The following is a 14,969-nucleotide window of genomic DNA, read 5'->3' as shown; positions in this document are numbered from 1 at the left end:
CAAATTTCACCCAAGCATAAGATGATTCCAGAAAAAGCCAGTGGCCACACCCAGGACACTGATTTCCTATGTGTATATAACTAAGAAGTCCAGCCATGGTATCAGTGGACAAGATACATTCTTTGTGTGATATTTTTAAGGATGGGTAAAGTGAGTGACAATTCACCTTGCACAGGGCTCTACCAGTAAGCCCCTCTGTGGGTGTGGAGTAGGGTGCCTTTCTTTGTAACCCAGAAGTGCAGAGAGAATTAAAAACAGATACTGAAATCGTTATTGGGATATGTACATCCCAGCATGATTCACAATAGCTAAAGGTGGAAACAACCTACACATTCATTAGCAGTGGGAAGGATAAATAAAATGCACAGTCAGGCATTGGAATTTATTCAGCCACCAGAAAGAATCAAGAGGTGGGTATCTGACTCAATGGTTAAGATGCTGCTGGGAACAACCATACCTGGGAACATCCCATACCTGAGTGTCTGAATTCCAGTTTCAGCTTGCACTCCATTCCAGCTTCTTACGAATGTGTACCCTGGGTGACAGCAAGTGTCGGCTCAAGCACTTAAGTCCCTGCTACCTGCATGGGAGACTTGAATTGAGTCCCCCGCTTCTGGCTTTGAGCTGGCCTAGCTTTGGCTGCTGTGGGCATTTTTGAAGTCAACTAGACAAGAGGGATGGCTCTGTCTGCTCTTGGTCTCAAATCAACATAATTAAAAGATGAATGTAGGGCCCGGCGGTGTGGCCTAGCAGCTAAAGTCCTCGCCTTGAATGCCCCGGGATCCCATATGGGCACCGGTTCTGATCCCGGCAGCTCCACTTCCCATCCATCTCCCTGCTTGTGGCCTGGGAAAGCAGTCAAGGATGGCCCAAAGCTTTGGGACCCTGCACCTGCGTGGGAGACCCGGAAGAAGTTCCTGGATCCTGGCTTCGGATCGGCATAGTATCAGCCATTGCGCTCACTTGGGGAGTGAATCATTGAACGGAAGATCTTCCTCTCTGTCTTCTGTCTATCCTCCTCTCTGTATATCTGACTTTGCAATAAATAAATAAATCTTTAAAAAAAAAGATGAATGTAGCACCAATAAATGGTACGAGTTGGGTGAACTTTGAAGATACTACGCTACGTGAAAGAAGGAAATTTACAGATCTGGCAAATCCAGACAGCAGACACAATGGAATCTCCAGGGGCTGAGAGAAGTGGTGGATGGTGAAAATGGCTATTAATAGGCACAGGGAACAAAATGCTTTGGAACTAGATAGAAGTGGGGGTTGCACAGCATTACGGAAACACTGAAGGCTACCAACATTTTAAAAATATTTAACTTCATGTTATGGGGGTTTCAGTTCAATAATAATTAATGACAATCATCATTCTCATCATCTTAAATTATATCCAGAAGGTTTGTTCCTAAGCTGAGTTCCCTAATTTCAGCTGTAAACTTTAACCAGTTGAAGAGTTTTATGACAAATCTTTAACTGGTTATGGCCATTTGGCATTCGTGGGCTCTTGCCAAAGAGGAAACACGTTTGTGTTATGCGTCAGCTTCTCAGGTTCAGTGTGCATTAGCAAACACCGGCTCATGCATTTCTACTGCAGAGACAGGAAAAAGAAAAGCAGGGCTAGAATGTCAGTTTCAGTGCTCTCATCAGGTGACCAGCTGCTTAGCACATCCAAGCCTGAGGGTCACGGCAAGGGCAGACTGCAGTCAGACTCTGGTCTGCAGTGGGCCTTTTATTTTATAAAGTTAACATTCTTTTAATTTAATATGTTTTAATTTCAAGTAGGCAAAAGCACATGATAAAAAAAAAAGTTAACTGGAAATCATCTTCCTTCCCTTGTTATCTCCCAGCCAGAACCCTTCTTCTCTGTTTTCTACTATCAGCAACTTCCAAGATAATGAATATATAACTTTAGGTATAGAGTGTTGGTACTTTTTAGAAATAGAAATTTAGATAGTGAATATATTTAGGTCTAGCCTATTGGTGCTATTTAGAAGTAAGAATGAGTGCTGTTCCAACCATTTAAGTTCTAGCCTTACTGACAAGTTATTCAAAAGGTGTGGACTTTATTATGTAATGTATTTACTTGCTGAAATGAAAATAGTGAACTGTCCACCCACTGAAAGTGCTTTTTAATTAATTGCTTAATTGTACCCTTTCCTGATAAAGCAAGATCATTTCCTGACTTCTCGCAATTGACATAACCCAGGCTCAGGTTAAATGAAACGATGCATCACTTTGAGGGCTCTTTATGTCTGACTTACAGATTTCAGCCAGAAAGATGTGAATATTAATGCTCCTCTTTGCAATGTGTCTCGTCTCTCTACGAACCTCTGGCTGTTTACTGTGCAAGTCGCAAACCCTTCAAAACGCCCCTAACACCCTGTAGAGCAACTCTGAAACCACCACACTGGGGTAGACCCCTGTCCCTCCACATCACAGGCCAGCACCTTCACTGCGCAGAGGGCTCTAGCTGCCCTTCCCCATCCCTTGGGGTCAGAGAGACATAGTCCTGGATGTTCGCTACCTTTTCTTAAAAACCTGTGATTCTGTTGTCAACAAGCATATTTGAAGCGATAAGTGAGCACTTTCCTTTTTGCTAAGTAAAAGAAACAACCTGTGAGATGATAAGAGTTAGGACATGCCCACACACCTTACTGCCCATGCTCCTAAACTGCACCTGTGTACTTTGATAAACGTACAATGATATCTTTAGTCAAGGAGTAACGAGATCTCGCCATCTGGACCCGGGAACCGAGATTTATTCCCTCCAAGCTTCTCCTGGGATGGTATCAATTCACTCGCTAAGTGAACATTTGTGCACTTACTGCATGCTTAATGCTACTCATAAGGACCGAAGAAATACAGGTCTTGTCATCGAGTAGTTCCCCTCCGATGAGAGAGAAAAATCTACCAGGGACTATCAAGCTGCAGGGTAATTGCTGCCAATATAGAAATGTAAAGCTCAGCTCTGGCCAGGACACAGTCCCCCGCTGTTGTCAACAGCCCAAGTAAGCCAAGGCTTTCAGCTGTTTGTGTGCCTTGCAGGAGAGTCAATGGTTTTTGAAAAGAAGACCCTTGAATAAAATACCACTTGGAAGATTTTATGTAAAACCACCCATATGTCTGAACTACCCAGAGGCATAGTCATTAAAAAGTTGAGAGGCAATTCATCTCTTGTTGATGAGATTTCAGATATGCTCGAACTCCGGTTTGGTATCTTTTGTACTATTTTTAGTGGTTTAAAAGAAACACTTAAACTAGGCATTAAAAAAAGAGAAGATGGTAATCAGCCTTGTTTAGAGAAGAGAAGGCTTTGATTCAATTTTGGTCTGTTCAGGAAGGACTTCAAGTGCTAGGCCTTGCACAGGAGAGAACAGAACCCTTAGGTTGGATTCACTAAGTTCAGTACACCTCATCATGGTGGAGAGCATACATGTAAATATTTAAAGTGCAATGAATTTATGTATTACTGACAGATATATCACAGTCATGTGCCAGGTTAACAGTGTACTAAAGAATTCAGCTGGTGCCTGGAATGTGGTAGGTGCTCAAAGAGGTGGTTGTTCACACAATGACTGGTTCCCTTTCTCGTGCTTTATCACGTTCCTTTCCTTTACTTTCCTCTTTTACTATTACTATTACTTGGACACACGATTGATGGCCTTCCTAGACCTGATTCCTAATCCAAAGTTGTTGATTCTATATTATATCCTGGTTTTGCCAGAGTGTTGTTTGTACCACATTGTCCCCAGGGCCCAGCATTGCCAGGCTTCCCAAAATGTCTGGCTTTCCTCTGTCTGCCCAAGTTCATTCTCAGGGCAGAGAACAACAAAACCTGTGCTCTTGGCACAGGGGCAGGAGCATACCCTGGCACTGCTGTTCCAAGCACTTCACATTGGACTCCTTCATTGTAGTACCTCCTCTGCTCTTCCAAACAACTCTCAGAGTAGCTATTCCCCAATTTACAGATGAAGGCACTGAGGCTGTGCAACATCAGATAACATGCCCACGGTCACGTGAGTAGGAAGCAGCAGGATGCGAATCAAAGCTGGGCATCTATGAAGAAGAGTCCACATACTTAACTTTGATGCTGTATGCTTTCCTTCCCTCCTTCCCGCTCACAAATACTTTAAGGTCCCAATTCCAGTCTCACAACCTCCCCAAATAGGAATGGGCAACCCGTACATGTGCTTTTACTCTAAGGGGAGAACCTTTAGGCACTTCTACTGATTGCTGCAATGACCCAAAGAGAAGAGAAAGAAAGCTGTGACTGTTTCCCAACTCACAGGCAAAGAAATGGAGCCACAGAGAGCTTGGGTTCCCAAGGTTACCAGCTACAAATGGTAGAGTTGGGATTAGAACCAGCTGACAATTTGCCCAGAGCTACCCCCCCCCCTTTTTTTTTTTTTTTAAAAAAAAAATCAGGGCCCTGCCATAGCTCTCCTGTCATTGTGTGCTACAGGAAGGGAGTAAGCACAAAAGAAGGATCTGCTCTTAGGTTCCTGGCCAGAAAGCACACTGCCAGGAGTCAGGTTGCACCAACTCAGGGGTGACGTGTGTGGGTGTGTTCCTGGTGTCACTTTTATGTTAGTGGAGAAAATCAAATGAGCAGACACATGCTTCTGTCCTGACAGCCAAAGGAGAAAAAATGAGTCACAAAAGTAGGGACTGTCTTCCTCAAATGCTCAGAAATCAGTGCCTGAAGAGTCAGTTATTTTTAAGCACTCATCAGTTTAAAATACAAAGGATCTTCACAGCATTCTCTGAAAATGTGCATTATTATGGAACCATGCACGATTCCCAAAAAAACAATGTGTTCTAAAATAAGCATTTGAATTCTATTTCCCCACAAACCACTTGAAGTATCCTTATATTTAGTTAATCCTGCAGGGTAGGTACCTGTTACCATACCATTTTACAGATGATGGAAAGCAAGGTAGAAACGTAAAGAGGAAGCTATTGAGTAGATGAGCCAATATCTGACTCTAGCAGTGAGAATCCAAGCTGGGGCTTCACCATTGCACATATTGGCAGGTGCCTCAGTGCCTGTAGGAGTCACAAGTGCAGTGCAAACAGTGATGGTGTTCTGTTATACATAGGAAGGAAAGAGAAAGATAGGCTCAGACGTATTTGTGTGGGGGCATTTGTCATGTCACCCCACCAAGCCTACATGCAACCAGACACTGTTCAGACACTCTTGAAAAGGCAAAGGGTGATACAGACAGCAGCCTATGCATGCTCAGGAGCCTGGAATAGAGAGGAAGTGACAGCACAAAGCTGGCTCCAAGACCTTAGGATGTGGCACACAGGCTTGCCCTCACACTGTCCCTCAACCCTTGGGAATTCAGGATCTAAGCTCCTGGAAAATGCACCAAGAAGATGTGGAACTGAATTGAGGAAGACTGTTCTTTGCCTTCCAGTAGAGCACAATGTCTTCTGCACGTGGTTTTATAATGCATGAATCAGCTAGGTAAGCAGTTTAATGAACATTCATCATAATTTTCAAGGTAACTTTTACCATTTGTTTGTTATAAGGTTCCCTGCATAATGAATTGAACTTGTGTTGGACTGGATACAGCAATGGTTTTAACTGATTTGGAGCAATGACCTTTCATTGAAGCAGCTTGTCTCTGAATAGTTTCTTGATGGTTTCTACTCACCAAACCTTGATAAAACCAGGGATGCAACCAGGGTACAGAGAAAGCGCACAGCCCTCGGAGTCGAGGCTCCTTGGACAATATGCAGAAGGCATAGGGCCCTGCTCTAAGGCTCAGCTGTTCTGCCTTTGAAAACAGAGTGATATGTCCATTGTAGAATCAATTTCAGGGAACAGAACACAGCTGCTGGAGCCAGACAGCCTGGCTTGGGATCCCAACTCTGCTCTTCACTGTCTGGGTGACTTTCTGGTCTTGGTTCCTCTTTTCTGGGAAAAGGGTCAGTATTAATACCAATTTAGGGGGGTTGTTATGAGGATTTAAAAACCAGATTTATATTGCCTGACACACATTTAGTAGTATGTGAACACTCAGATGAATAAAAAAATATGGAGGTCAAAGTTCAAAGGATTATTGTAAGATGAGGGGGAGGATCAAGCAGAGGATGCCAATGGGAGCACTTCCTACATCAGCAACACAGACAGGGCAGCCAGGGGGCAGGTGAAATGAAAACACTGTGACTTTTCTCAGGAGACTCAAATGAGATTGCGTAACATTTTGGTGTACCCTTCTCCTCTCTGGCTTCTCTCTCTCTCTCTGCCCCCACCTCCTATTCAGTGCCATGGGAAACCAGGCACAGACTGTGAAGTTAAATTGCTTCAGAAAAGCAAATTCCTCTCGGGACAGAACATTTCAAAGGAAACAGAGGACCCTGGTTCTAAGCTATTTCACTGACTATGACCATCATCAAAGAGGAATTTCACAGTAAAATGGGGTCTGTCTTTAACCTCGACTTCAAGGAAGCTTTCCAAGTTGGAGAAAGTCACTTATTTTTTAAAAATAGAAATTAAAGCCCCATCAGAATAGTTTCAAAGTATACAGTGCCTTTCTAATTGAGCTCCAATATATTTCAGCAACTTTCTGAAAAATCCCACTGCCCTAGTTTTATGCTCTTGCCAAGTCTGGGTATTTTTGCACAAGTGTATCTTGTATAGAAAAGCTACTTAAAAAAAAAACCCAGATACTTTAATGCCTCCTAAATGCCACTTGAGCACTTATCTCAATAGACGAGCACTTGATAAAAAGTGCTATGACCCAAGCAGTTGTATAAAATAGGATTTCATCCACCAGAGGCAGAAGAGGAAATACAATGCAGCTCAACTATCGGCACACAGCACTAGCAGTCTTTACAATGCAATGGACTTGAGGCTGAATAAATGTCACACAATTTCCACATCTTTAAGAAATATGTATTAACATGTCTGATCTGTACAAATGGACAAATATGAAGCAAAATTATAAAATAATTATAGTCATTTCAGTAGTGTTATGACCAGAAAACATTTTCCCAAACATTGGCCCTCAGATGACTAGAAGCCTTACAGAAGATCCCACTTCCAGGGCAGGCATGTGGTCTGGTCTGATAGGCAAGGTGCCCATAGTCCACATCCTGGCTGCAGTCGCTGGCTGCAGCTCCTGCTAACGCATCGGGGAGGCAAACGGGATGGTTCCACGGATTGGATTCCTGCTACTCATGTGGCAGACCTGAATTGAGTTCCGGGCTCCCCACCTCATCTTAGCAGCCATTTGGACAATGAACCAGAGGATAAAAGCTGTCTGTATCTGTCTCTTCTCAAACAAACTAACAAATAACATACCAATCATGGTATCAAAAAAACCTCATTTTTTTTTTAAACCCTAATTTCTTAAACCAGAGAATGTGAAATGAACAAGAAGACAAAAACAAAAACTGTCGAAAGACCTGCATCTGATTTCTGCTCCACCACTGAATAGCCTTCATGATCTTGAGTGTCCCTGTGTGCCTTGGTTTCCCCATCTATCAAAGCAGATTGGTGGAGTAAAGGACTAGTATGTTACTATCCAGGCCTTATGGGCGTGACCCTCTGCTACACCTGTCCTCATTCCTGTGATTCATACAGTCCTCTTAACTACGCTGAAAAGTCCTCCAAGGCTATAGGTACTTGACTATCAAAGCAAGCCCTTCCAAACAGTGGAACATCTCTTTGCCAAGCTTCTTTTGCTTCTTATTAGATCCTATAGATTCTCATGCTTAATATCCATCAACTAAACAGCATAAAAGTCATTAGGTACATGTATTTTATTCTTTCCTCCCATTGGTCAAAATCCAATTTTTACGCAAACTTTCTGGTCAAAATATTTCCTTACTTTTTTTAAACAAGCATTAGGCTTCTACTTTGATGAGAAGATTTGGAGCTATTGCTGTAAGTTACACAGAACTCCTCTGACATGCTTTGTCTTATGTTCATGTATTAAGATTCAAGGAGCTGAGCCTGGCACGGTAGCTGAAGTCCTCGCCTTGCACGCACCAGGATTCCATATGGGCGCCAGTTCTTGTTCTGGAGACCCTGCTTCCCATCCAGCTCCCTGCTTGTGGTCTGGGAAAGCAGTTAAGGATGGCCCAAAGTCTTGGGACCCTGCACCTGAGTGGGAGACCCGGAAGAGGATCCGGACTCCGAGATCCTGGCTTTGGATTGGCTCAGCTCCAGCCATTGCAGCCACTTGAAGAGTGAAATCAGTAGATGAAAGATCTTCCTCTCTGTTTCTCCTCTCTGTATATCTGACTTTCCAATATAAATAAATAAATAAATAAATATTTTTAAAAAAGACTCACGGAGCTAAAAATGAATTTATTCCAGGTCTCCCAAGGGAGGGTTGGCAAAATTCACAAAAACCAAAACAATCATCTGATTTGTACCCCAGTACCCCAGATGAGAGACAGAAATAGAGATCTTTTCCCTGTGGCTACCGTTCAGGACATACTGATTTCAAAAATATTAATTGTGAACTGCCCCCTGCTCCTCACCCTCCTCCTCCTCCGTCAATTCCCTTACTGCCACGTTATTTATGAGAAGGAACTGTGTGACTGGTCACCACTTTTATTTGGGGGGAAGTTTAACTGGTCTGCCTGTCAAATTAAAAATACATTGATTATAATTCTGATGAAGAAAATCCCACTTCTGTTTCTAAACCAAAACAATGAGGAGTATTTCTTAAATAAGAAGAGAGAGAAAGCCAGGACTGAATTCTCACGGGTCAGATGAGAATGGGTTCTAAGTCATCACAAAGCCCCCATGCATGGTTTGGTCCCACACTTCCTTCAAAATAGGTGTCACCTGTTGGCTGAGGTCTTCTCTGTCCTGTGTCAACACAGCTCACTTGCTCACCTTTGAGTTCTCCCAGCCTTGACTGTTGCATCTTTCTCCTCTATCTGCTCTTACCACGAACTAAGCTTCCAGAGAATGGGGGTGGGAGGGTGGGGTGTTGTTTTATTTACAGAAACCTCTCCAGTGTGAAGAACAACACACACCTTGGGGATACAGCAGCAAATCATTTGCCAAATGAATCAATGTCAGAAGTGTTCTACATGAAGAAGGAAAAGTGACTTGAGAGTAAGCAGAAATTACTGCATCTATACCCTAGGTGCAGTGGAGAGAGCCATTTTAGCACATAGAAGTATTAACCACGCTGTCACCAAATGTTCTCCCAGCTCAGCCTCTGCAAACAGAAAAGTTCATTTCCAGTGCAAGGTTGTATATGTCTTTTTTAATTTTACTATCGAAACAGATGGTTTGATGTCTGACTCCGTCTTTATGAAGCAATGCAGATGATTTCACTGCCTGATTTTTGTGGCATCTCCATCAAGCACCATGCTTTACAGTTGAAAATGCTCTAACAGGACATCTTTTGACTCCAGCTGGCAGGGTTGCCCATAAAGGAAGGCACCTGCCTGAGCTACCTTGAACTCTAGAGTTGTTGTGTGACGGGACCCTGGGGTACTCACTGTTGGAGCAGGTGGCTTCTTTAGAACTGGATGACATTGGCTGTGCACAGAGCTGACAAAGACAGTCTCTCCCATTGAACGTGACTCGATCTCCAGGTGGGAACGGGCGCCTAGGGAAAGAAAGACACGGCCCTCTGGGTTATTCTCATGGTTCCATTCCTTCTGCTTGCTGCCCTCTATGGCAAATTTATTTCTTGGAGGAACAGCAGTCAAAGTGTCCGAAAAGCTGACATAACTAAGCCAGCCAGTTCAACAGAGTCCAAACAAATAAATGTGTCTCATTTTCAGAAGAAAAAATTGAATGTGTTGGTTTTTATGGGCATCCGGGCAGTACATGAGAACAATCTGCCTCCACTCAGTAGTAGAGGATGTTCCAACAAGTTACTAGCAGGCTGCAAAATATAGTGCATTTCCAAACGGAAAAATCTTCATGAAGAAGGAGCTTAAAGACAATGAATTACAACCAAAGCTTAGGGCTCCTCCCCACACTTTGCCCTGGCCATGCAAACATCTCACAGTGGTGCAAGTCCAGTCCCTTACAAGCTGTGAGCAACAGCTGTAATTATCGGTTTAAGAATTAGTAAAGGTGTCTTTCCAGAAGACAATTTCCTTCTTGTTACACACTTCTCTATAACAGCATGTTTCACAAAACTATTGCCTTCTGCATGGACGTTGCCCATTTCTCCTCCCAGTTCACTAGGGAAACAGCCTTCAACAATCAGTCATTAATTAGCAGACATATGACACATCCCTTCCATGCCTGCTTATCTGCAGCTGGCCCATTTTCCAGTAACTTTCATCAGCATGAATTTTCCAAGGCAGGAGGCTGTCAATCAGAAAATGCAAAACTCACAGGCCAAACTGCACAAATCTGAGTCAGAAGTAATTCCTTAGGAACAAGTTCAGGCTTTGTAACATCAGATGTCAAGTTCACAGCTACTTTCTCCCTTTCTGACATCCTTCCATAGCCCAACACTTGGTAATGAACTGCAATATGCAAACACGGGTAAATTCAAAAGTAAGACAGTCCCACAAACATACTTGGTGGTATCCATCAAAGAAGTGGCATTCTTATACTCTCAGATTTTAAAGTCTGTGTTACCTTCTGTTCTACAGATAAAGCACAGCTGGAATGACCAGCAAGGCAGGCTAAGGTGAAGATGGCAAATCCATCAGCGTAAACTTGTTCTACCTTTAAAAATCAGAATCACATTGTAGGAGAAGCTAGGGGCCTATGGTTTCACATTTAGTAATTAGGCCTGAGCAAGCTTCAATTCTGTTCTGTTAGGAGACCGGCAGGGAGTTAAGGGTCCATCAATACAAGTGCATGACCCTCTCCTCTGACCAGGGACAGGACCAGAGTTGGCCAGCAAGGTGCCAGGGGTACATTTCCAGAGGGGTTCACTCTGCTCTGACCAGGCACTTGCATGACACTGAGAATAAGTGTTTCCTTACTTTGCGCTCTTCAGACACCTTGCTTATCTCACCTGGCTATAGGTCTCATTTCTGATGCAAGCTTTTCTTAGGCCTGAATCCCACATGATTCTTTGTGGGACAAACCAGAGCCCAGTCCTAGGGCTGGACTTGACTTATTTGGGGGCCAGGCCTTCTGAAGTCTGAGTTATTCTATGAATGGCCCTTTTCAGTATTTTCCACTCTCCTGAGTCCTCTTGGCCAAAAGGTCTACTTTCTCCTGTTATCTGCATGAATGTTGGCTATGGAGAGAAAGCTGGAATCACAGCCAGAAAGCCAGAATTCATATGGTGACCATCTGGTGTGAGCCCGGGAAGGTCCCTTGAACGCTGACTCTGAGCCCCACATAAATGAGCAAGTGATGTTGCAGCATTGCTAAGAGGGTTAATTTAAATTGTTTATCAATATTATTTGCAAACCGTATGAGAAGTCCCTAATCTAGGTTGGGTTACTGTCACTGATTACTGGTTGAACATCCTTAAACTGAAAATCTGAAATGCTGCCAAGTTTGGAACATTTTAAGCCTTGACATGATGCTACAAAGCGAAATGTTCCATATCTGACCTCATGTGATGGATTGCAGTTAAAACACTAGCACACTAAAAATACTTTACAGGGACTGGTGCAATGGCAGAGCTAGCTAATCAATCACCTGCCATGCCAGCATCCCACATGAGTGCCACTTCGTGTCCTAACTGTTCTGCTTCCGGTTCAGATCCCTATTTATGGCCTGGAAAAGCAGAATTCAAGTGGTTGTGTTCCTGCACCCACATGGGTGACCTGGAAGAAGCTCCTCACTTAGCTCCAGGTCTGCTCAAGCTCTGGCTGTGGAGGCCATTTGAGGAGGGCACCAGTGGACAGAAGATTTCTATCTCTCCTTCTCTCTCTATAAAATCTGCCTTTCAAAATAAACACATCTTAAGAGAAAATCCTGTACAAAATTCTTTTTAGGATATCTGCAGAAAGTATATATGAAACATAAATAAAGTCGGTGTCCAGATTTGGGTCTCATTCCTAAGACACCTCATTCTGTAAACAAAAATATTCCAACAATTCAAAAACACTTTTGATCCCAAGCATTTGGATGAGGGTATGCACTGTGCGTCACTGATTGGCACCTTTTTGTTGCCTCCAGTGCTCAGGGACAGGGCTACAGTTAATAAGTGTTCGGCCACCATTACACTAACTCCCAGCTGATCACAGCCTGGAAACCCAGCCCAGGAGGCAGGGCTAGGACGTAGGTCTCCTCAGGGCAGCTTGCAGGCGCCCAACGAGGCCGAGAGCCCTGGCCCCGAAGGGAGACAACAGGATGGAACTTTGCCTTTGGTTAAATCAGAATCAGGTTCAGTTAATGGATCTAAAATGTTTAATTATGATTTTTAGTACAGTAATTAGCAAATGGGCTAATAAAAAAAGCTATTTAAATACTTTTATCACAAATATTTCACATTATAATTTATTCACCAGTATTATCAATTAATTACACAAAATCAAGTTGAAACTTGTAGAGTTTTTATCTCCTGGGCTTTCAAGTCTGAAACAATGAAAAGCAAAACACCCTTTCTGAGCTGTGCTTTTTCAGGAAGGAATAGTGAGAGGCAGCAAGAAGCTGACACTTATTGGTGAGTCTCCCTGTTAGAAGACACCGACTCACCCTCAGTCTGATGAAGTGCAGCCCCAGCAACCCAACATCAGTGAAATCCTCAGATCCTCCCGCCTGCACCTTACAGTTTCCTTCTCTCTGACTCATCATTTTCATCAGCTTAGTTTGTGCAAGATTGAACCATGGCCGGTGACAGGCAGCTCATGAACAGGAGGTGGCAAAACTTTCCCCTAAAAGATCAGACTGCAAATACCTTTTTTGAGGCTTCAAGAATTATATGTATGGTCCCACTCACAGCTATTCAGCTCAGCCAGTGTAGCTCAAAATCAGCCATAGACAATTTGCAAAAGGTGTGGCTATGTTCCAATAAACTTTCATTTGCAAAGACAGGCGCTTGGGCCTATTGTGGCCCAGGGGCTACAGTTTGCCAAGAACCTCTTACATAGTAAATAGACTATTTTAAACATACTCATTAACCCACAGACTCTTCTTTTCAAATAAACTTTGTCATTTTAAGCCATTGTGCCATTTCTCTCCAGCGTTTTCATTGGCCCAAACTTTTCAAGACTCAGAGCTACTTTTCTAGTGGTTTCCAGTCACTTAAAAAGAGACGTGCTAGTTAGTGGGGGACATCATGGTCTCACATTTCCCAGGGAAATTATTTCTTGAGAAAGATTAGAAATACTGTTGGGAGAGAAATAAAACTGAGAACACATCAGGCTATTCGAAACAAAAAGGGTCGATCTCAAGCTTTAGTGGTCGAAGGCAGCATTTCTTAGCTGCTTTGGAAAGACATTCACTTACTTGCAGATTGTACAAGCAAAGCAGTTAGGATGGTAGGTCTTGCCCAGGGCAGTCACCACCTCACCCTCCACAAACTCTCCACAGCCATGGCAGCGTGTCCCGTACATCCGCTGGTAGTCCAGGGTGCAGAGGTACTCCCCGTTCTTTATGAAGAAGCCCCCTTGGGCCAGGTCGCAGCCGCACACTGCAGAGACAAGTTCACAACTGGTCACCATCTGCCAAGTGGCTGGGTGGCAGCTGCCTTCTGCTGAATGCTGTTGCTTACTTGATGATCTCAATGGTTTGGGAAGAGGGGAGGGGACTGGTACAAAGAACCATTCATTGTTGGGCTCTGCTCTTTCCTTTGCCTCCCTCCCTGCAGGACCTATGCAGTATCTCACACAAGTAAATTCCACTTGCGAGGTCTCCATGGCTTTTGTGGTATGTTTAAGGTTTAGAGGTCATCAAGCAGTCTTTGATGGAAAGGTGCCCTTGGTTCAGACTGTCTCACCTGTGAGGAAAGGTGTCCTGGGCAGGGCTGTTTAGGAAAGGTGCCCACTACTTGCCAACACAGCTCCTTGGTCTGGGCCAAGATTGTTACTGAGTTGAGCAATAAATTCCTACTCTACCAAACACAGTAGCTGAAATTTCCAATAGTGCTTCTTTTTATACTCTGAAAGTATTTTCCCATAGCTATGAAAAAATGAAGACATTTAATTTTCTCTATACAGTGAAGAGCATAAGCCCAGCTTTTAAAATATTAGACAGAGATTAAAAAAAAAAAGGCTAAAGAGGAAGGAAAGAAAAGGGGATGACATGTCTGAGATAAAACATTCATGACCGCTGTGCACGCAAAAGAGGATGCTTTGTTCTGCCTGGGGTTCTGGTGTCTCCTTCAAAACGATGTGGCTGCAGATTACAGAAACAGTGTAAACAAGCAGAACTGGGGATGCCAGGGGCTTGGGGCTGATCTACATGTTCAGACACACCCAGGCAGGTCACAACGGGCCCACAAGTAAAGCCCAAGACAACTCCCTGGCAGCAAAGGACTGAGCAGGAGCAGCCAAGGCTGCTGAAACCTTAACTTAATCTGAAACCTTAACTTCTCTGTTCCTGAGGCTGAGAGACTCTCACTCTGTTGGGGGCCTTGGGCAATGAATCCAGGATTCTTCCTGATTCCCTTTGCAACTGGCTAGCACAGACACTCAGTTGCCAGGAGAGGGAACGGAGGTGGGGATGTGAGTTCAATCATGAAATTGCTTTCCTATAGAGCTGAACCCACTGGAACATTCCCCATGATTAGCTCCCATGACTCACTAATGCATTTGATGAACTAGTGATGAGCACAGCCAGAAACTGATGGAAGTAACTACGCCCCCATCCCAGCTAACACTCTTAACTAATCAACAACTACTAAAGATATTCAAGGTGACACAGAACCTGCTCCAGCTTTCCACTGTGGATTCAACAGTCTTTGTTTAGAACAACATTCCGTGGCAATGACTTCTCTGCAATTTACAACGAAGTAACCCAAGATGATGGCCTGGCTTCATCCTGCCTGAAACTGACCACCCTATAAATATTACTGTGATCATGCAACGTGGAAAACAGTTCGTTCGCCACCTGC

At 43.7% G+C, this 14,969-nt stretch overlaps 1 protein-coding gene across 10 annotated transcripts in view; it reads right to left on the bottom strand.

Moving 5' to 3' along the window:
* The window catches only part of ABLIM1 (actin binding LIM protein 1), a 187,725-nt gene that overhangs the window by 103,151 nt on the left and 69,605 nt on the right, over window positions 1-14,969 (bottom strand). For 6 of the 10 annotated variants that reach the window (XM_040992053.1, XM_040992054.1, XM_040992055.1 and 3 more), the window contains 2 exons: window positions 13,364-13,547; window positions 9,484-9,593 (listed from right to left, as the gene is read on the bottom strand). In XM_040992053.1, the coding sequence (XP_040847987.1) occupies window positions 9,484-9,593; window positions 13,364-13,547 (294 nt within the window). Of the gene's footprint in view, window positions 1-9,483; window positions 9,594-13,363; window positions 13,548-14,969 lie in introns of those variants that run through there. The other 4 variants (XM_040992059.1, XM_040992060.1, XM_040992061.1 and 1 more) reach the window with 2 other exon arrangements.

This window comes from Ochotona curzoniae, unplaced genomic scaffold (assembly GCF_017591425.1).
Source record: "Ochotona curzoniae isolate NIBS_2020 unplaced genomic scaffold, NIBS_Ocur_1.0 contig_66, whole genome shotgun sequence".
Classification (NCBI taxonomy): domain Eukaryota; kingdom Metazoa; phylum Chordata; class Mammalia; order Lagomorpha; family Ochotonidae; genus Ochotona; species Ochotona curzoniae.
The sequence above is the reverse complement of the archived record's forward strand: the minus strand, read 5'-3'. Positions and strand labels throughout refer to the sequence as shown.